General features: G+C 43.2%; 1 protein-coding gene across 4 annotated transcripts in view; it reads right to left on the bottom strand.

Moving 5' to 3' along the window:
• Positions 1-22,105, bottom strand: part of slc4a2b (solute carrier family 4 member 2b) — a 41,538-nt gene that overhangs the window by 8,203 nt on the left and 11,230 nt on the right. For 3 of the 4 annotated variants that reach the window (XM_061064812.1, XM_061064813.1, XM_061064811.1), the window contains 12 exons: positions 19,754-19,926; positions 8,411-8,576; positions 8,086-8,312; positions 7,364-7,488; positions 6,502-6,722; positions 3,728-3,864; positions 1,912-2,092; positions 1,682-1,817; positions 976-1,177; positions 776-884; positions 456-640; positions 72-288 (listed from right to left, as the gene is read on the bottom strand). In XM_061064812.1, the coding sequence (XP_060920795.1) occupies positions 72-288; positions 456-640; positions 776-884; positions 976-1,177; positions 1,682-1,817; positions 1,912-2,092; positions 3,728-3,864; positions 6,502-6,722; positions 7,364-7,488; positions 8,086-8,312; positions 8,411-8,576; positions 19,754-19,813 (1,966 nt within the window). In that variant the 5' untranslated portion in view covers positions 19,814-19,926. Of the gene's footprint in view, positions 1-71; positions 289-455; positions 641-775; positions 885-975; positions 1,178-1,681; positions 1,818-1,911; positions 2,093-3,727; positions 3,865-6,501; positions 6,723-7,363; positions 7,489-8,085; positions 8,313-8,410; positions 8,577-15,753; positions 15,832-19,753; positions 19,927-22,105 lie in introns of those variants that run through there. The other variant, XM_061064814.1, reaches the window with a different exon arrangement.

The following is a 22,105-nucleotide window of genomic DNA, read 5'->3' as shown; positions in this document are numbered from 1 at the left end:
GTCTCCAAAAATTAGAACAGGAAGCAGTTAAACAACAACAGAAACTTCCTGATTTGCAAAGCCATGCTCACCTTTCTCTTCAAGGCTTTTCGGCTCCTTGGCCAGCAGTTTGACCCCCTGCTCCTCCCTCTTGCGCAGCATCTCCTTCTGAAAGCGAGCGACAGAGCGCAGCAGCTCGTCGCCTCCCATCTCCGAAGGTGGCAGCACGATGCTGCAGTCCAAGAAGCTGTTGATGGCGTTCAGCAAGTCCTGCCTGTCGTCTGCCAGGTAGGCTGCCTCGTGGAATTGCTGGACGGTGATTCAGATACAAACTTATTTTACCATAAACTCAAATGTTTATGGATCTCTTTTTCTGCAGGTCTGCTTTCAGAGCTGTGACAACCAACTATCTCAATTCGATTAAATGTTATTGGGTTTTTGTCTAAAAAACAACAATATTCCTACCCCTCCCTCACCTTGTCAGACATGAGTGTAGAGATGGAGCGTCCTATCTGGTGGTAGTCCATGCTGGTGGTGGGTGGTCCAAGCAGCACGAAGAGAAACCTGACCGGCACGGGGACCTCCAGGACAGACTCCAGCTCCACCGCCTCCTGCAGCCGCACAAACGCCATGGTGGGCTGCTCCAGGAAGTCCACGCTGCCTGGAGGACGACAGGCAGTGACGGTTTACATACTTGACAGAGCCGCTCAGTGTGAAAAACGAAGGAGAGGAATTATGAATTAAACACAATGTATGTTTTTTTTTTTTTTTGAGTCTTCAGTGGGAGAAAACTCACCTACAAGGACTACAGTAGCCTCAGCGTTTTCAGGGATCTTCTCCAGCAGCTTCAGCTCGTGTTTTGATTTGGACCGATGCATACCATACACCACAGGCGGCTCCTTCTGCTGCAAGTTGAAAAGCGAAAAACAGCAAAAATCAAACAATTGGAGAAGCTTATGCCTGGAGTATTAGAAAGCACTTGTGCACTTTACTCACCTGCAAATCGTTCTTTTCTATGTTGATGCGTGTTTCAGTTTCCCCCAAAGTGTGGATGGTCCCCATGAGCGGGTCAGTCACCGACGGTTCGGGCTGATGGGTGTGGTTGCCACTGTGGTTGTGCGTCATCAGACTGCCCAGGCTGGCTGCGGAGATGTTCCTGGGGAAAGGGCTACTGTGCTCCTTCTCATCACTCGGGTGACTATGGGAGGCGGGGAGAGGAAAAGAGAGGGTGAGGTGGAGGAAGAGAGGCAGAGACCAGGAGGGGAGCCATCTAGTAGTAAGAAGCGTGCAAGCAGTGAGATGAAGTCAGCTTAATCACTGCTCTTCCTTATACAAGGTTAAACGGCCAATAATTAACTGTATGAACTAGTATCAGCTCCAGGAGTCAAAGCGCGCTCTTGTGCTATCATGCACTTGAATTAAATGTAAAACTTTCCTGACATTTTGTCCAGGACCCCCTTGTTAAAAAGAGGTTTTGTGTCTCCAGTGAAGACAGTGACCATAGGTTTGATGTCACACACACTGTTTTAAAATATCAAACAGTGAACAAGAAGACAAATCAATAAGTGGTCAAACTTTGCCTTGTGGGAAACTAGGAGGAAAGACACAAAGATGTCAAAGGAGGTGAGACTGCCTCTATCGGTTCATCCTCTTAAAAGGATATCAGTGCTGATGTTTGCTGCTGTGTGCTGCTGAAGGTCACCTGTGTTTCAGCAGCAGCGCCCTCAGGACGTTGGCTCGGTCCTCGGCTTTGATCTGGTCTGAAATGATCATCTGCTCCACCACCTGGTGGGCGATGCCGGGCAGGGTCTTCTGGTCCAGGTCCAGCAGCACGGCACCTGTTGACACATACGAATAAGACCAACTCAGCACTCTATGAACGACACCACAAACTCTCAGGCTAACGACTGCCAACCGTAAACTGTAACGTACCGTGAGAGATGGTTTTTCGGAGCTCCAGCAAACTGCGAAAAGACAGCGAGGCCACGTGAGGTTTCCCCCAGCGGTCTGTCTCCTCCTCCACGTCTTCCTCAAACTTGATCCATCGAGCCGTCTCCTTCCACTGCATCTCCTGGTTCTTGTCCATAGTCAGCTCATTCAGCTCCACAAAAACCTGGGGACGAAAAAAAGAAAAAAACACAGGAACGTGAGATAATGAAGATCCACATTATTCACATGCACCTTCAGCATGTCCCAAATACTTGTTTTACAGCCAGTGCAATTTCTATTCGTCATTTGTTATGGGTTTCTTTAAATGGTGGATTCTGTAGGGAAGCAATTTGCAGGTTACCATGAGAAAGACTCCATGCTTACCTGAGTACCAAGTCATTCATTAGATTCACTCACCACACCAAGAAGACATTTTATCAGGGTTATTAACCCTAGATTTTACAATAAAAGGTGCAGAGAAATACAAAACAAATCAGCAAAAGACCAGTCAGTATATACAATAATCTGCATCTCTCAGCTTTCTCAGCACCAAATATGTGTACTCAAGTTATTAATGAAACACCATGCTGGTAAATCGGATTCCCTTAGTGTACTAGAGACAACAAAACACGCTGGAAAACATTTCTTTTTATCCTCCTGTGCCACACTACACCAGCTGCATGCCTGTGAAGTCACGCTCACACGAGGGTCAAACCTGACGCTGGCCCGTCACCCAGCCTCACCTTCTGGTACCCGGCCATCTGACCTGAGTCCATGTCCAGCAGGAGGCCTTCGAGCCGCGAGGCCGAGCGGTACACAACCACCGGTAAGGACTGGAGGAGCGAGACGGTGCAGGAGAGGACTCAAACACACGGCAGCAAAAAGGGCCGGACCCTAGCTTTTACACACATACCAACAGGTAACTCTTCCTCATCACACACACCTGACAGGGACCTGTTGTGTGCTCGGGCTGCTGGGTGGGAGGGGGTGCTTAGAGCCGTGTATGAGAATGTGTGTGTGTGTTAATAAAACATAGCGCTCCCTCTCTCAGGAGCTCCCAGTGTCTGGTTACCTACGCTCCTCTCCCCCCACTTTTTTCCTCTCCATGTGAAAGGAAAGAACTCATTCATTCATTTTTAATTGTCTCCTTCCCTCCCCGTCCCGTCCACAAAAGGAGACTCAGCGCTACATCAGAGAGATGGAAAACATTTCCCAGGACTTTTAAACAGTTTATGGTCACTTTCAGGAGGAAATAAGCAAAGTCTGAAGTAGAAAATAGATTAAAATACTCAATCAGCCTTTGACTGCATTACTGCAGAAGTAGGAACCATTTCTCTGTCTTTATCGCAGTCATATTTCTGTACAAAAAAGTGATGCTAACTCTTTTTTTTTTAAATCAGATTTGATCCACATATTCACATGTGTGTCCATTTTAAAGTGACGGCAGTTCTTTCTTTGACAGGACTAGAATCACAATATTTTCAATAGTTAATAAATAATAAAAATATGTTTGTGGTTTCACTGTTGGTTGAACAAAAGACATCAATTAGAAAAATAGTGATGATTTCACGATATCTGAAATGATTTATTAATGAGCCCAAAGTTTGGTACATTTTGCTGCTCAGTGAAAGATTTCTTTAAACCCTTCAATGGTTGTAGGTCGCTGTTGTTGATGATTAATAACAGACGTTTATCAGAATGAGTAAAAGGTACTGATGAGGCAACAGAACAATACAAGGACAAACATCATCAGACTGTATGATGCACATGTTGACGTGTGTCCCGCTCTCACTTTGAAAAGTGATCATTAATGTCTCACCTCATGTGGGGTTCGGTCCTGCTTACGGCTGCGTGTGGTCGGCTCTTTGTGGTCTTTGCCGATATGCACCACTTGACCTTTGGTGCTCTTTCTGACCAGGTGTCTGCGCACACCGGGAACATCTTCAAAACGGTGACCTGATGGAACAGAGGGAAGACTATTTAACAAAGATGATGTTAAAGTAACAATACCAGAAAATTAAAATCCTTGAACAGGTAGAAGGCTGCATGATTTTTACAGCCGGAAGCTATTCAGTATGCACATGTTGACCTAGCACCACAGGTTCAAATCTCAAAGCACCAAGTCACTGAGTGCCAAGCCAGCTTGCTTTTGTGTCTTTGGTCCCTCATCAGGGAGTAGAGTTACTCAGGCTGGCAGCGGGAACAGGTATCAAAAAGATTACGGAGAGATTCACAGGATGGCTGAGAAAAATCCAAACTCTGCGAGGAGGAACTGAGGTCGGCGATGAGTTCGAAATAGACGACCAGGATAAAAAAAAAATTCAACAACAACCTTAAAACTGAAAATGCATCTGAAAACCTGTCTTACAAAATCAATGTGATTCCCCTCAAAATATTAACTGCCTTACCTTTATCAGAGCCTGAGAGTCCTACGAAACAAACAGTGACGCTTTTATGGTTCTTCATCAATGTTTCAGCTCATTATTTAAAAATCAGAAGGTCCAAAACGATAACATCTATACTGTTCATTCTAGTTTGACTTCACAATCCCTGCATCTTTTTCTCAGAGGGTCTGTGGTCAAGTCTCTCCATGATGTCCGAGTGAAGTTTGGGGCAGCCGCTGGATTAAAAACGAGGCCCGATTGGCACGGAGCATTTAAAGGACGTGGAGGATTAGTGGTGGGCGTAGGGTTGGTGTTGGCACGATAGACTGACTACGTGCCTTTAAATTACAGCGGGCCACTTGTGCGTGTTTTGAGATAGCGGAAAAAGTTGCCACTTCTTGACCGACGCCTGACCCGCCCGTGGTTGAAACTTTCACAATGCATCAGTGAGAAGAGGTGTTAATTCGCTCAGGTCAGACAAAGGGGAGGGACAGTGATCTAATAATTCCTATTGTTGACCAGAAGCCAGAGACAGAGACACTTTCCCAGGATGATTTATGGGGGCGGCGAAAAGATAAAAGAAGACACAGAGGATACGTGGTGATCAACATGTTGGAGTCTCATTGTCTCTAAGCCCCATAATGACTACAGAACTGGATGATATCTGCACATAAGTCCTTCAACAACCTCTTTTTTTTGGCCTTCAACTTCACTTAACTCTCCCCCTTGCTTGAGTCCACTAATGATTAAAGGTTCTTCACTCAGGTCCAGGTTTTACCATTAGCCACCATGTTGGCTTGGGCCTGAGTCCAGGGGCCTCAGCTGACAGCGGGAATGGCTAATTTAATAATGCGAGCCTGTCAGACACACTCTCTGATAAGCTGCTGCTCTCTGCTGAGGGGTCGGATCCCTGGCGTAAATTTCCCCGGCCTTGAACACAACCCCACGCTGGGTCGGGGGGGCCAGGGACGTCACTGGGCAGCAGGGAGCCGAGTGAAATGAAGAAGGAGCTCCCTCGCCTTGACGTTTCTGGACAAAGCTGAGCATCAACAAATCCAAAAATGCATATTTGTCACAGTCAGATTGCATTAGCCTGTTCAGATATCATCAGTTTTTATAAATCGGAATTATAAAAAAAAATAAAAAATACACAAAGTTCATCAGAAAGCCAACCATGCTGAAGAAGCTTTGGTGTTGTTAAGGCAAACCGCTTCTTCTTATATTGTTTTTAATTAATTAAAAGGAATAAAAAAGGAATATCTTTTCTCCTGGATGGTTATAGATTGAGGCACATACAGCAGATTAATAACTTTAATTGCTAAAAAGATTCAAGATAGGAGCTTAAACTCAAACGCAAGTTTAGGTCAAGAAAGGAAAAAGCAGTGATTCACATCAGTTCCTTGACTCCTTGAAATATGTCAGACTAAGATATAATCACTCTACAGAGTTGATATGGTGGTTAAGTGTGTACATGAAGGTGTGCTCTTAAAAGTGTACTGTTTAAAATGTGCACTTGAAAGTATGTATTGAAAATGTTAAGTCAAAAGTGTGCACTCGATGGGCTGGCGATTGTGTTGCTCTCCATGTGTGGAGGCTGTGGTCCTCCAGGCGGACAGCCTGGGCTCAAGTCCAACCTGGGGCTTCTTTCCAGCACGTCATTCTGCATTATTTCTACTGATTTCCTTTCCTACTCTATCATCTGGCAAAAAGCCCAAACATTATGGTTGAAAAAATAAATAAAGATTGTGCATTTAAAAGTGTGTACTTCAAGGTGTACACATAAGAAGTCAAGTCAGATGGTGTTAAAATACAAAACTATTTAAAGGGAAAAATAAGGAAAGTGTTTCCTTAATGGGGCCTCTCTGTTAGCTTGCCCCCCCCTCTCCCCCCCCCCCCATGTACAGAAGATGTTGTCCTTGAAGCAGGTGTCCCGGATTCAAGTCTGACTTCTGGCTCATTTCACACGTGTCATTCTTCACTCTCTCTCTCTCCCCACTTTCCAAATCCATCCCCTGTCCTCTCTCAATAAAGGCATGAAAAGGCCAAAAATGAATCTTTAAAAAGAAGTGTGTCCTTTATCTGTAAAAGTCCTAACAGACACAGGGCAGCCCAAGTTGTCTATGTCATGTGGAGGACATCTCTTTATTTAATTCTCTGACGGTGGAGTAAAGAAAAAAAGAAAACAGTTCTATCACTCATCTGTACTCACTCTTGATGCCATCCAGGTCAGCGGAGGCCAGCGTCTGAGCCTCACTCTCGTCAGTAGGGATCCGCTGGTACTTGGCCTGCTCGGCACCCGTCATGTTGCCTGTGCGCCGGCGCTCCTGCAGATCGTAGCTGCGGGAGGCAGAGGACACCCGGGCAAGCGGTATGTGTTCAGGTTGCAAGAACTGAGGAGCAGGGCTGGAAACGTCGGGTGAGGTCGGTGCACTAAATAAAAGCGGAGGACGACACAAAGTTGTGCTTTTAGAATGGTACACTTGCATATCTCAAATCAAGAGGTTCAACTAAAATCTAAACGGACATTAAAGTATAAAAAGCATTCACATGGTACGCTCAGCCAATACAAATCCTTCCAAGTCCTTTGAAATGGACACAAAGAACTCACCGTCCTATAAATGTCTGCTGTCCAAAGAAAAACAAAAAATATCACTCAACTATCTTCCCCTTGCGTGAGGAGGCTTTGTCAGATAAATCCACCGTTATTCCAATTCCCTCCGATCAACAAGTAGTCACAGCTTTATCCCAGCCCAGATTAGAGCCTCATGAGGAGGAAAAGTAAATGCCATAGGGGGAGCCTGGAGCTGCTGAGGTGTGTTGTGTCGTCTATAGCGACAGGTGATATATGGGTCTCTGAGGAGCAGATTATTCAGGTCCATCAGATCATGCCCAGCAGGCCATCTGGATGCCTGAGACATGGTAACGTACAGTGTGTGCCTCACTGGGCTGATCAAGCATGTGCCTCACATGCATTACGCAATCATCACAGCAGGTAAAGCACGCTAATAATTTTCTCTCACGCCCCCCCCTTTCACTGATTTGTTTTTGTCCAAGAACTCGACTTGACTCACTCTGAGGAAGTGGCATCTTCGGTGTCCGCTCCGTCTGCAGAGCGCGGTACGACGTCCAGCTCACGGGCTGAGTGAGGGCTCTCTTTGCCACGTTTGACTACATGGTCGTCATCTGAGAGAAAAAACTGTGGGGAGGAAACAGAGCGTGAGAGAGAGCGGCTTATTGTTAAAAACAAGACAATGGAGCTAAAATGAAAACCAAGAACGTCAGATATCAGATTAAATCAGAGGAAAATCGAGGTTTTTAACGGCTCAATGCAATAAGTCTGTTGGAATTGGTTTAAAAAATATATCATTTATATAACTGGATTTGTTATCTCAAGGAATGGGGACTCTGCAACCACTCCCCAACCCCTCCTGGACAGACAAATAAAACATGAGTATGTTTTGGGAATCTGTTGTCTTCAGATGTTTGTCTGTTGTTTTCATTATCTCTGTCATATCCTGCAGCTTTGAAAAGTTTTATTATGATTGTTTGGCTGTTATTATGCTCTGCAAAACAAGACAAACATAAAACCTACTGATGAAAGATTACGACTATAATAAAAGATTCATAAAGGAACATGTTGTGATGCTACAGTAGTGAGTGAGAAGGCTGGATAATGGAACATTAGGAGCATAATCCTGAACCCAAACATTACGATGTGGCCACATCCTGATGCAACAGTTGATGGTACCACACCCGCTCAATCATGAACTCACTAGGACATTACGATGATTACCTCTACATCTTTGACTTTCTCTGACTCAGAGGGAACCGAAGTCGTCTCGGTCACCTCATCCTCTTCTTCCTCCTCATCCTCCCCCTCGTCGATGGGGCCACTGCTGGGAACTTGGCTGCCTTTGTGATCTTTGTCCTTCCTCCTCTTCTTGCTGCTCTTCTTCCTGCGTCCCTCGTTGGGCAGTTTGGACAGAGGGCGGTGGATGTGGTGAGAGGAGTGACGGTGGTCTGGGGAAAAAAGATGCATTATTCCATTTTTAAATGCCAGCTGATAAACTCGTCGAATATTGAAATGCATCAAACAGAGAACGCTGTTGAGTTCTTACATTCAATATCCTCCTCATGGTAGATGTGGTGCTGTTCATCAGGTATCACAGACGCAGGGCTCAGGATCTGCTGGAAGCGCTGGACGCCCAAAGCCTTGTTGAGGTCACCGTCGTCATCCTCTTCAGGACGAGGAGTTCCATGTGATGAGGCAGCAGGAACCTCTGGCTACAACACAAAATAAAACAAATACATGAATACATTTCAAGAAAAATGAAAAACAAGGAACTCGGTCATTTGCCAAAAGAACTCCGCCCAGTCAACGCTCCTGTTTGGAACTTTCAGAGAGAAAGCGGTGCCTCTTATCTCATCGCTGATCCTGTCCTGTTTATTTGTGATTTGTGTGTTAAAAAAAAAAAAAGGCCTCATCCTGCTTTATTTTGAAAGCCAAACCCATTACTTCCTGTGAAACTTCATAGGGAAGATGTAAACAAAGGCTGTTTCTGCAGTGTGCCGTTGACTTCCTCATCCGACACCTACATCCTCAGGAGTGTTTACAATCAATGAAAAAATTATAAAGCTTATAAAACAAAAAAAAGTTCTTTGATAGGTGCAGAAGTGTACATAACAACACAGAATAAGAACCCAAACAGCAACAAAACAGTGCAAGAACCCCAAAAGACCTCCAAGCTGGCAGCCCGGGTTCAACTCCTACCTGTGGCTCCTTTCCCACGTCATTCTCTAATCTCTCTCTCCCTGATTTCCAACTCTATCTACTGTCCTGTCTCTACAATAAAGACACAAAAAGCCCCAAAAAAATCTTCAAGTCTTCGTTTAAACTGTGGCTGTATCCAAATTCTATAATTCATCCAAACATTGACATGCAAAGGTTATCAATCTGTGACTTTGCAATGTTTCCATCAATGAAAAGATTTAACAGGAACATTTTTTGTTGCCTTGGAGTTTTCTGTAACTGTGTCGTCTTTATCCAGACTATTATGAATAGTTTCTAGCTTTGCAGCCTCCTACTTTCTCGTTGAATTATGGGGAAATAATGCCCATGTAGAGCACACTCAAAAATCTATAATTCTTTTGTTTAACCATGTTTCCAGTGTTATTGTACTACATGCCAAAACCTGCAGAGAATGAATCTGTAGTTGGAGTACGACTCAACTTCAACAAAACCAACACTAGAGGGAGTTCTGGTTCTGCAGTTACAGCACCGTCAGGCCATCACATGACAAGCCCTCTCATGCAGAGCCTCCTTAAAATGAGCCTCAGGTTGGCAACAAAAGCCATGTGCATTACTCTTTGTCCACACTGTGGTGTGACAGGCATCATGTGGTTGATAAGAGATCTGTTTTCTTGCAGCAGGATACTGCTCCCTGCTGTGCATTGCTCTGCCGGAGGGATGTTGTCGTAAAGGCTCGGCCGGAGCTACTGCTGCAAGTGGATCTACTCGGCCTGACAGGATCGTGCTCTAGCTGCCCTGAAGTGGAGATAACCGCACAGGTAGTCGTATCCTGCAGTGGAACCCTCCCTGCGGCAGAACTCAGGGGGCCACGAGTGATGGGATTCTCCCACAAAAGGTTCTCAGGGAACCCGTCACATCATGTCATCGTACTTTGTGTTTTTCTCTCTCGTGCTGCAGGGAATAACAGAAAGCATGTCATGATATATGAAGAGTCCTATCCCACCTGCAGCTCCTGCTTAGCGTTATGTTGGACTTGCACGGCACACTGCTAAAAGGCTTCACAAAAAAAATATTAATAATAATAATAATTAATATTATAAATTAAATTATGCGGCAGCAGAAAGTACAGAATTAAGTGCTCAAGTAAGAATTCATACAAATACTTCCATATTATGGGACTTCACAATATCATATTTAATCTCTGTAATTATGATGTACGTGTTTACCTCAACACAGTTATATAAATGATGTAACTTCCAGAAAACATTTTTTTTAAACAATATCTGATTCCTTCAATCACCATCATCTTGGTTTATCTTCTGCACCTCAGGGTTAAGGTTAAGAAGACTGGACAGGAGGTTGATTGACAATCAACTTTGCTCGTGTGAGTGCGCCCTAAGTCAGTGCCCCAGTTGGGCCGTGCCCCTGCTCATGCTTCATTAGATCTCATGTGGAATCTTATTTTTGGGGGAAGCAGCGGCTCATGTGTGGAATATTATTCATGGTGACATTTCATGTGCAAAATGATGATGCATAACGTTTCAATGTGCTTTTCCCCCTCTTGTACAGCGCAATAATAATAAAGTTCCTATAACACTGATGACTGCACTGAATCCACTATATTTTTCGTTATACTTTTTCTATCTTCCTCTTTTAAAAACTATTATGGATGAGCGTGTGTATGGCTGAATGTGATACTTTTTGTTTTCTTTCTACAACAATTAAAGGTTTTCTATTCTACTCAATTTTTACACTGCTGCGTCGCTACCTTTTCTTATGTAAGGATATAATTATTCCTACAGTGTGCATTTATTTTCTCACAGTTAAACAAACTGGATCAGAAACCAAAACTAAATCTGGCAATAGTATGATACCAAATCAGATCAACTACTTACCTTAACTTAACTCAAGTGGTGTCTATTTATACGCATCATGTAAACCAGCTTTGGCACTCTGCTTGTTCCACTTTTAACAAGCTCATTAAACCCCTCAAGACAAGAAGATATGAACAGGAAGCTGCAGAGTTAGTCTTCGCACAGCTTGATAAATGCTCATAGATAAAGGCATGTCCAAAGACAGTGAGAAAAACAGATTCCCATGAGCCACATAGCCATGAAGAGTTGAACTCTGACCTGTTTTTACATGCCACACACAGGTGACAGAAGCCAAAAACCTGCACTGAACTGTGGACAAGCAAAGACTTAAAGTGAAAAAAGGTTGGCCTGTTGGGCACACATTCAATATTGACCTAAGGTTAAATTCATCATATAGCTTTTTTCCCCCAGTGACAGATCAACACGATTCTCAGGAACAACAGTGAACAAACTATATGTTGAGCTGCGTGACCCAAAGAGCAAACTGTAAAAACACAGCTCAGCACTTTAAAGCACGCACACAAAGATTGTTCAACTCGAGAGCTTTGACAGAAAATCTTTTTGGGGCTCTTCTAAATCCAACCTTTGCTAGTGAAATCAAAACATGTCCAAATTAAAGAGGAGACCCGTCCAAAGCCATGTCAATAATTCAAAATTTAATAAGATCTCTGATCCAAAATGCCGGAGGACACAATCCCCTCCAGATGTGAGCTGCAACACTATCCTGCAGTTTATTTTTACAGAGCTCTCATTCATATCACGGTTTCACAGCGAATCCCTGCAGGAGGGAGAGACGTGTGAGGGACTCTCAAAGAGGTGAGACAATTTTCCACAACTGAATCCACAAGCACTGAAAAACAAGCAGAGGGGAGCCGAGTAAAAACAAAACAGAGCAGACAAAAAGGAAAACTCAGATAAGGAACGATATTCTTTTCAGTTTACACAGGAGTTTCAGGGAGTTAAGTTTGGTAAGGCAATGTGAGCTTAATCCCAATCAATGGGATTGGTGACAACGAGCGTCACTGACACCAACCATGACAGCAAAGGAGCTCTCTCGCACTAAACACCTGCATTAAAGATCGGTATGTCGTACTCCTATGGCTTATCAAAGCCTTGAGAAAATCTAATCAAATCTATATTTACCATCCAACCATCTTCACCAGTCTTCCCCTTTGTGTCCCCATATTACAAACAACGCTCTTTTTCTCTTTTGAATGCAAATGCTGAAAGAACGAGCTGTGTTTGAAAAGCCGAGGAACGAAACCTTAGGTTGACATTAATCTCCACATTTGAGCATTGTCAGAAGAAGCTTTAATATTGACCAATGTGCTTTTAATCAACACGTTTTTAAAGGTTTGTTTTTTTATGGTTTTATTGGAGAGATAGGGCAGTGGGTAGATTCAGAAACCAGGGAGAGAGAGAGAGTGGGTAATGACATTCAGTAAAGGAGCAACAGGACAGAAGAAACCTTCCCCCCCCCCCCCCGCCCCCTCCTCTGTAGAGTCGATGTGCAGGCAGGTTGCCATGCTGTGGACGCTGAAGCTTCAGTGTTTATCCAGCTCTGCATCGGTCTGTAAACCTTTCTGTGTTCTAACCTCTCTCCATTTTTCAAAAGCATCTCCAATATTGATCCTAGTTTGAGCACGTTTCTGCTCGTGGAGCTTATTAGAAACATGCAGAGGATTTTTAGGTCGGGTACAATCACTTCTATCTGAACCAGTCCGCCTTGCCCGCTTCCATCGCTGCAACACCTTTTGGTCTGACCTGATAACTGCTCTCATATCTGGCAAACCGAGGGGCGTCCAAAACGGCCGTGTGGAGGTGCCTTAAAACCTTCTCTGGTCCAAACAAATCCAGATTTTGATATTTACTGCCCTAGTCAAGAGTTAGTAGGCTCACATCAACATAACATTTACAGCTAACCCTGATGGGGATGTCATTAGTTTAATAGGGATTCATTTGGTCATTAATTGGATAAACTTTATGACCCGATGATGGCGCTACAAGAACAAACAGGGCTTAGAGAGCTAAAAGCGAGCTACGGGGTCACCAAAGTCCTCACGACGCTTCCTGGGGATTGTACCAAAGTTCATGGTGATCCTGCCAATAGTTGTCATTAGAGTTGTCACAATACTAGAACGTTAAACTGCGATACAACTCTAGTAAAAAAATCTAACTACAGCGATACATTTTCTGAAGTCCACGCAATAAATAACTGCAAAAATTCAGGAAAACTCCTGCACTGTCTTAATTGCTCAAATAGATTTTCAATGTTTTGTTACTCAAACAATACAAACGTATTTGTGCTTTAAAGACCGTTCTTCTCCTCTTTTGCTCGTGGCGGCTTTTAGTTACATTTTTTACAACAAGCAATTCAGAGTTTTTCTAAAGCTTTGGTATCTTTCCATGTTATTGACCATTAAAACAATGGAGAGATTGTATTGTTTTCATACATGTGTTATCATTAAGTATTGAGGTATCAGGATTTTTCAGACAACCTTACTTATGATATTTCATTCTGGACTGAAGTTTACTCAAACTAGCCAGCAGGAAAATGTTCTGACAGCAACCTTCAGAAAAACACTTAAAGGCATTTTCTTGCTTTTTTCAGCTGAAATGTACAGAAAGCATTGATGCATGGTTTAATTTATGGAAAGCAGCATAGTTGGAAAAGTCAAAGCAGTGGACTGTTAATGTGCATTGGCCCGAGTTATGTAACGCGGCGGACACTTGACGGTGTGCAGAGGCTGCAGAGGAGATTATCTGTGTCGTGAGGTAGGCTCAAATCCTACACAGTCAGCACTTAGAGGGGAAAGGGGGTGACAGTGTAGGCTGCGGATGTTGTGCTGATCATGTCGTCCTGGTGGCTGATGAGTCACTGCATTCCTGTGTATCTTTACATGAGTGCAGGGCGATCCAAAGGCACGATACACTCCGGGTTTATGATTATCCTATAAAAGCATGACAGTGGTAACCCAGTGTTGTTTTACAGAAACTACAAATGTTGTAATCTGCAACCATTTTACACACCTTTCCTGTTACATCATGATTAAAGAGACATGCTTGCAGATCTCTTTTGCCTCACACTTCTATCTTTAAGAAACTTAGTCACTTAAGCGCGGGGAGGAGACTTACAGACTCACTTCTCAGGAACAGGAAGAGTAAGAGGTGAAAGACAGTAATAAAACATGATAGGTAGAAGGTGTGAACTGTGCTGATCTAATCCTATCTGAGGTACTATGGCTCACTTCCTGAAGGCAAGTGTCTCACTGACAGTTACTGATACGGTTTGCACTTTAATCTCCTAGCTCACTATGGCTATATAAAGTAAATTGTAAATGGTAAATGAACTTGAGCGTGTATACAGTAGCACCCTTTCTAGTCTTCTGACTACTCAAAGCGTTTTTACACTGCAGGTCACACCTACACATTCACACACTGATGGTAGAGGCTGCTGAGTAAAGTGACCATCAGAAGTAATTAATCCTATTCATACACATTCATACGCCGTGGACCAAGCTGCGGGAGCAACTTGGGGTTCAGTGTCTTGCCCATGGACACATCGGACGTGTGGCTGCAGGAGCTGGGGATCAAACCCCTAACCTTACAGTTGCGAGACGACCGACTCTACTTACTGAGCCACAGCCGCCCTGGCTGAAACGACAACTTTAAGTTTGGGTGCAAGTTGTAGCCTAGTGGTTAGTGCACGCTCCCCATGTACGGAGGATGCAGTCCTCAAAGCGGGCGGACCAGGTTCGAATCCGAGCAGTGGCTCCTTTCCCTCATGTCATTCCCCACTCTCTCTCTGACTCTCTCCACTGTCCTATCTCTACAATAAAAGGCACAAAAAGCCCAAAAATAAATCTTAAAAAAAAGAAAAGTAGATTGAAACTTCACTCAAAGGGGCTTCAAAAAACTAAGAGGGGTCCCGAGAAACTTCACTAAACAGGAAGAACCAAAAACAAATTCTGCCATTTGGATTTTTTTTTTAACTTTCAGGCATCAAACATTAGAAATTAAATCATTTTACGATTAAAATCCCTTTAGTTAAACTGCCTAAGACATCACATTTTTTAAAAGAATAGTTCAACATTTTGGAAAATCCTCCTGTTCATGTAAATATGAAGGTATAGTGAGCGGCAGTCCAGCGTAGCTTAGCACAAAGACTAGACGCTAACCTGGCTGTGTCGAAAGCTAACAATACCTTCCCTCCCGTATCTCTAACACGTGTGTGTCCACTTCCTTCCAGTGTGCATGTTAAGCTAACCTAGTTTCACTTTGATATGTTCCTAACAGTAACGATAATAGGAGAGTAAATAGAAACACTTCTTGAAGTGTAAATCTGTTCCTTTAAAAGGGAACATAAGCAACATAAAAACTAATGGTCTGGTAGTTTTCACATGGCGGATAGAGTGGTCGTTTGCACGGCTGAAATGCTCCAGACAGGCTGCTCTTGTGCCCCGTGGTCAAGAAATACTGTATTTCATAACCCATCAGACATCACAGGGGCGACTATCTGTAACTAGTGACGCATTAAGTTAACATTGGGGAGTAAATATTACCCTGGATCGTTAATGCTTGAGAAGAGTCAATAAGCTGTCGACGAAGCAAATGCATCTAAAAAGCACAGCACAGGAGTGAACATTAACCAGCTGCTGAGTTCGTGTTGAGGTTAAATTTACCTAAACCACGAGGCTATCTATTGGCTTACACATAATATCTATTAGCCCGATGTGTAATGACCGGCATGGATAAGAAAGAGACTAAATATCACAAACAGAAAGAGAGCGCAAACCACGACGTGACCACAAGTTACCTCAGCGGTAAACAGACTCACCTTCAACGAGTACAAGTAGTTGATATAGTCCATCAAGGCAGACACGAGTTTGAGCTCTGCAGCTTAGAAATACATCAAGGCAGCAATATTTGTGATGTCAAAAGAAAAAAGTAAAAAGAGCTGGATTCTTTAAAGGAAAGACGACCTATTTCTCCATTTCGGGTTAGCCCTCGTCACATGACCGGGGGCAGATCTCCACGACATTACTCGGTTTCACAACGTTAGCCCCTAAAAAAAGAAAAAAAAAATCCAGAGGGGATTATCTGAACTCTCCCTGAACAAACACACACACACAAGTACACAAACACACATTGTTAAAGAGTGAATGATTAACCCGGAAAGAGTTGGGGAACCAATAACAGCCAAGACACAGTCATACAGCAAACACTTTTATCTTCACTGGGCTTCCTGGTCACCAGACGACCTGCTGCCAGGATTCATTACAGCAGAGTCATACCCTCGTCCACAATCTCAATATAGGTTTAAAGGTGTTTAACGGTCTTACAGGGTATAAGGGCCGTAAAGACAGGCTGATTCTTACAGGCTTTGCAGAATCTCCTTAAAAAGAGTCAACCGACGGCTTCGCTTGAATATCTATGTGTAGGATTCTGCTGGTAGTCTTCAAAGAAAGCAGCGGTAGAGTGGGCGCACAAATCATTGTTGGATCCCCCACTTTCTCAGCCCGAAGAGAGAGAGAGAGAGTGGGGGATCCTTTCACTTTATGGATGTCCTATCCCTTAAAAGTGCTTTGACATGATCGGGTTGTAGTTACTTTTTTTTTTTTTACTTCTGTTCCTTTATTGGAGAGACAGGACAGTGGACTGAGGCAGAAATCAGAGAGAGAGAGAGAGAGAGAGAGAGAGAGAGAGAGAGAGAGAAACGATATGTAGGAAAGGAGGCGCAGGTCAGATTCTAACCCGAGCCGTCCCCTTTGTGGACTTTGCCTCCGTACATGGGGCGCGCACACCAACCAAGCCCCCCTAGGTGTAGCTACTTTTGGTTTTGTTGTATCACCATGACAAAATCATTTCAGCAAATCTTGACAAAGATGTTATTCCACGACTACACGGAAACAACATAGTTTTTCAAACAGTCATGAAGGTGTGTCGTTAAGTCACACTAGTACACTTCTGAACTTGCCTAATTTTCTCTATGATGAAAAGAAATGTGTCATGTTGACATACTGGATACAAATAAACATACTTGTTTGTCTTACACTTCAGTAACTTTTGTCTTTATATTTTTCATTAACTTTATAAATAGCGTGTTTGAGGTGTGAGGTTAAAACTGTTTGAGCTTGAGAACACTTCTGAACTATTTGATGCTGATTGTTTTCTGTAAAATTAAAATGAGCAAGTTAATCGTCATAACGTTAAAACATATACTACGAGCGGTAGTTAAATCCTTCGCTCGTCTTTCTCTCGTCAACGTTTTTCACGGATAGGCGTTTAAAGTTTCATAGCTCCACTTCCCCCTCTTAAATACTCGGCATTCTGAGTCTGAACTGTGAGGGGGATGGATTTCAAACCTTGGACAGCCGTTGTGTTGTTTATGTCCAGCAGGAGGAATCCTCCCTGAGTCCATGGAGGTAAGTGAAGAGGTGTCAGTGTGGTCAAAACATTTTGCAATCACTGGAAAGGGAAGCAGCTGACAAAAAACTGCAACGCTAAGGGAAAGTAAGCGTTTCCTACATTAGTGTGGCAGTGACGAAAGAAAACCTGTCTTTAGGAGACTTTACAGCTGTCTCAGTCAGAAATGATCTCTCAAGTGTACAAAGGTATTTCCCTTTTTGTTTTTTTGCTCTGCTGCACTCTAAACGTCCCTTTTCCCACTCACCTACACTATCAACCCACAGCACTATGATCTCTCTTTCATTTGGACTGTTCAGGGAAACGTGGATGTCCCTAACTCAAGTGAAACAACATGAGTTATTCAATCAGTAAAAAACAGAATCCTTCAATTTTACTGGGCTCCAGTAGACCTTAACTTCTGGATCATTGCAAACGGACAATATCCAACGATATGACGCTGATCATGGGGTGGATTTCTTCTTCAAGCTTGTGATATTTTCGGCCTCAGCATCTTAATCATCCCAGAGAAACTCTTAAGTTGAAGAATGCAGCTTTCTTTGGCTGCTGACCAGCGGCCCGCTGGGCACCATGTTTATCACATCAATCCCAGCAGCGGCCTTACAATTACAATGTTTCATTATAAGCCAATATTACTCCAGCGCTTCCAACACTGGCAAAACATCGAATTAAAAGAAAAGAGGAAGGAAACGGTTTCAGTTGTGGAACCGTTCACATTCTTCAGCACTTTAATGAAAAGGGAAAGTCAGCAGATCTGAAATGCTTTTTAAAGTATTCTGAATTTTTTAATTTTTTTTTTTATGACTTTCAATTTTTATTTTAGAAAAAACAACAAATCAGCGATAACAAATTGTTACAAATACCCTCTGTAACAAATTGTTACAAATACCCTCTACCCCACCCCCACACAAAACTGTAACACAGAAGGGTGTTGGCTTAGCATATGTTGTTACAACAATTCTACAATTCACTTAGCAGATGCTTTTATCCAAAGCGACGTAGAACAGAGAGTAGGTACAACACTAATCCATTCATACACCGCCACAGAAGCAGCGGGAGCAATGCAGGGTTAAGTGTCTTGCCCAAGGACACATCGGACATGTTGCTCAGCTGGGGATCGAACCCTTGACCTTCCGGTTGAGAGGCGACGACTCTACCAACTGAGCCACAGCCGCCCCGTATAAATGAAACCAATGCTAATTTTCACACTTGATCTTCACTCTGGCCTGTTAATCACAACAAGATGCTCCACTTCAGAAGATATTTTTCGGTTCCGTCCTGCATCCTATATGACATTCTTTCGTACGCAGCTACTGTGCCCAGTTCAGTCAACCAGTTCGGAAAAGGAGGTTCTCCTGATGTCTTCCAATTCCTGAGGATAATCTGTCGTCCAGTCATGATAGCAGTTTGTATCCATTGGATCAGTGGTTTTGAAAAAGCAGATAACGCCGTACAATCTCCCAAAATGTAGAGCTTAGGACACAGCACAAATTGCTAGTCGCTGCATTACAGGCTCAAAGTTCACCTTAATAATATCCTCCAATTCAGAGGGGAAAAGAATTCATAGATATTTTAACCCCTGCTTAGGCCATTTGAAACTACCTGCTTGGAACAGTGTAGTCGAACAGTACTTTGTCAAAGGCAGAGCCTCTGATTCATCCCAATTGACCTTGTAGCCTGAGAACTTTCTTTACCTTCTGGGACACCCACAGATCGTAGATTGTTGCGTCGGTTGCGGTTCGCCATATCTTCTAATTCATCACGGAGGTCCTCTACCTCCGCTTTAGTAGCAAGGTTCTTAGATCGCAAATGCGCCTTAATGTCCCCGCTTCTGAGCTGCTTCACCATCCTATGCGACCAAAAGAGTCTTCTAATGCAAAGACAATGCAACTAATGCAACCACAAACTACAGGATTAATTAAATGATGCTAGTCGGAGCTTCGGTTCAGGCAGCCATCTTCACCAACGTGACTCGTATTCTGAACATTTTATTTCTGTAGTAAAAAGTATTCTGGCCGAGGAATTGGCTCTTAGTTGTGACTAGGTTTACACACACACACACACACACACACACACACACACACACACACACACAGCTCTGGAGGGACTGTCCAAAAGACATAAACTCTCATGCCAGAGAAGTCTCAGGAAGCTGAGGCAGCACAAATCCAGTGTAGACAAAATATGAGTTAAAGGAGAGGGATGTTAGGAGCTGAAGAGTTTCTGTCTCAAGCAGAAAAAAAAAAAAGAACATAACTCAAAGTATGGAGCGTACTTTCTCTTCTAAATACCGTTAAACCTGGTTCGTCACCGAGGCCACAAACTCTTCCTCATGTGTTAAATCATGTGGCCGAGCCCGACCTGACCTGGGCAAGACTGAAGCTGCTCTGTATGCGGTCGTGTGTACTCACGCTGTGAATAACCGATGCCACAGCATCTGTAATCTTGTTTGGAGCTCCGGGGTTGCTCATGGCTCCACGCTGAAGTCGCTGCTGGAGAGCAAACTGGATAGCTTAATTGGATCTGTGTGGCTTTAGCCCTTCTCTTTCTCACTGGGACTCAGACAGCTTTTGGGCAGCATAACCTGGAGACAGATACAGATCCTGGGATTAGTACACAAGAAGCTGGAGATATAAGACATGAGGCAAACAGCACTGAGATCCTGCGATTGTGGGAGAGTGAAATCATCAATATGAAGAGCGGAAATCATTAACAATTTACCTTCTTGAGTTTGAAGAACAAGAGAGTAGACTAATATTTTTTGGTCTTCTTAGCAGCTCTTGTGAGGCTGAACGAAGAGAATCGCTTTGAGTTAAATGCTAATGTGAGCATGTGTAATGTTTGCCATGTCTGCATGCCACTATGATTACGATATTATAAGCACTACCAAGAAAAAACTGCAGATAGAGCTGATAAGCCTGAGATCAAATGAACCCACATCTCATGTTTGAATGTGTGTGGTCTCCGTCCTGCACACACACTTTTTCTCACCATGGCTAAATCAGGTCAGGCAAATCACAGCAGTTTATCGAATGTAGAATGTAGGCAGGGTTTGAGCACCAAAAGGAGGCGGTTTTTTTTTTTTACAACCAGGCCGGCTGCAACCTGTGTCGGACTGTCCGATTGTTTTTTTTTTACCTGATAAACTGACGATTTTTGCAAACCGACCCACCAAAGTGCAAATCAATCGAAAAACTAAACGCTGGGCAACATGCTTCATCACCTTTAAATGATCTGTCCTGTGTCATGTCGTCAAACTAAGGAGGTAATAAAGGATATCCTGGAGGCCCTAAACCACTGAGGAGAATCACACACGGCCGACACCGAGTGTGTTTTTAAAGAGAAGGCGGACACACTCAACAATGACATAATACTTCATGCAATATCGCAACAGAGACAGAAGTCCTCCACACTGACATATTTGTACTAACACACTGTTCCTTTTCATTTCAATGTATCTTGATGCGTGCAGCACACTGCGACTGAAGGTCATCAACCCTCAGATAAGAGCCACAGTGCTACTGTGCAGAGGACCCTCTGATAAGTAGCGGCACGAGCCACAGCAAATCACCCCCCTCCCCCCTCCCCTCCCCTTCTTGATTTAACAGTCTTTAGTGTAAGACAAACAGAACAACTACACACAATAATAAAATAAATGAAAACAATTGAACAGAGACAGTACAAACACAGGAACAAGAAGTACAGATGTAATATTCTGTCACAGGGAAGCTGAAGCATTTCCTTGACTTATCGAGCAGAAACTATTTTCAATATGAATGTTGAAAGAGCCAGACGGAGATGGGATTCATCAGACTGATAATACATGCTGACACTTATTTCTAGGGGAGTAAAAATCACTGAGGGCTGATATATTGAAGAGAGATCTTTCCTATGTTGATCAGTTGAGTTAGTATGGATATAACCATGTCAGTACTTAGAAGGCTGCTTTGTGTTAATGAAACTTCATTAACGAATACTGTAGTGTATTATATACATCAGTTCTGCTACATGTGCTGCAGACAGCGCTGAGAGTGTGTTGAACCATACAAATGTGCTCTGCTTAAAGTAAAGACACAAAGTCTTAATCACTTTATCACAACTACCTTATTAAATGTTCAGTCAGACATTTTTTTTTATATTGACTTAAATCATTTTATGTACCGATTAGAGATGCACCGATTGGGAAATTCAGGGCCGATGCCGACACTGATGTTTAAAATAACAGTTTAACCGATTCTGATGTTTGTTTCATGACTTCTGTTGGTGTCAGACTCCCACAATACCAACATTTCTCATGTTTGACGATGTACTAGATGTCCACATTAAACTCATTTGGCCAGACAAATAAACGTTTCCACATTATTTGCCGATGTCTGTCAACAAGTGACAGTACAATGTCAAACAGGATGTCTATAAATAGACTATAGAAAGCAAAAAAAAACCCAATGTTTCACAAGTGTTTGGCAGCCAGGTAATCCTCATTGTTTACTACTAACTAAAGAACAGCTGTTTCCCTCTGGTCTAAGAGCGGAGCAGGGTTCTCTTCTCGTTCACTTCCTGTGTGTCACAGCTAGAAATCCGGTTCTGCCAAAGACAGCCTGGCTTTCTGTCAGCAGCTATCAGAGAAACGATAAGCTTCCTTGATGGTCGAACACAATCATATCAATGACCTTGTTGACAGCGAGAGACTTCTACGAGGTACAGTGACTGCATCTTTCTTCAGACACAATCAATAACAAGAGATTAGATGTAATGCAGCCGAA

This window comes from Labrus mixtus, chromosome 19, assembly GCF_963584025.1.
Source record: "Labrus mixtus chromosome 19, fLabMix1.1, whole genome shotgun sequence".
In the NCBI taxonomy this organism is placed as follows: domain Eukaryota; kingdom Metazoa; phylum Chordata; class Actinopteri; order Labriformes; family Labridae; genus Labrus; species Labrus mixtus.
The sequence above is the reverse complement of the archived record's forward strand: the minus strand, read 5'-3'. Positions and strand labels throughout refer to the sequence as shown.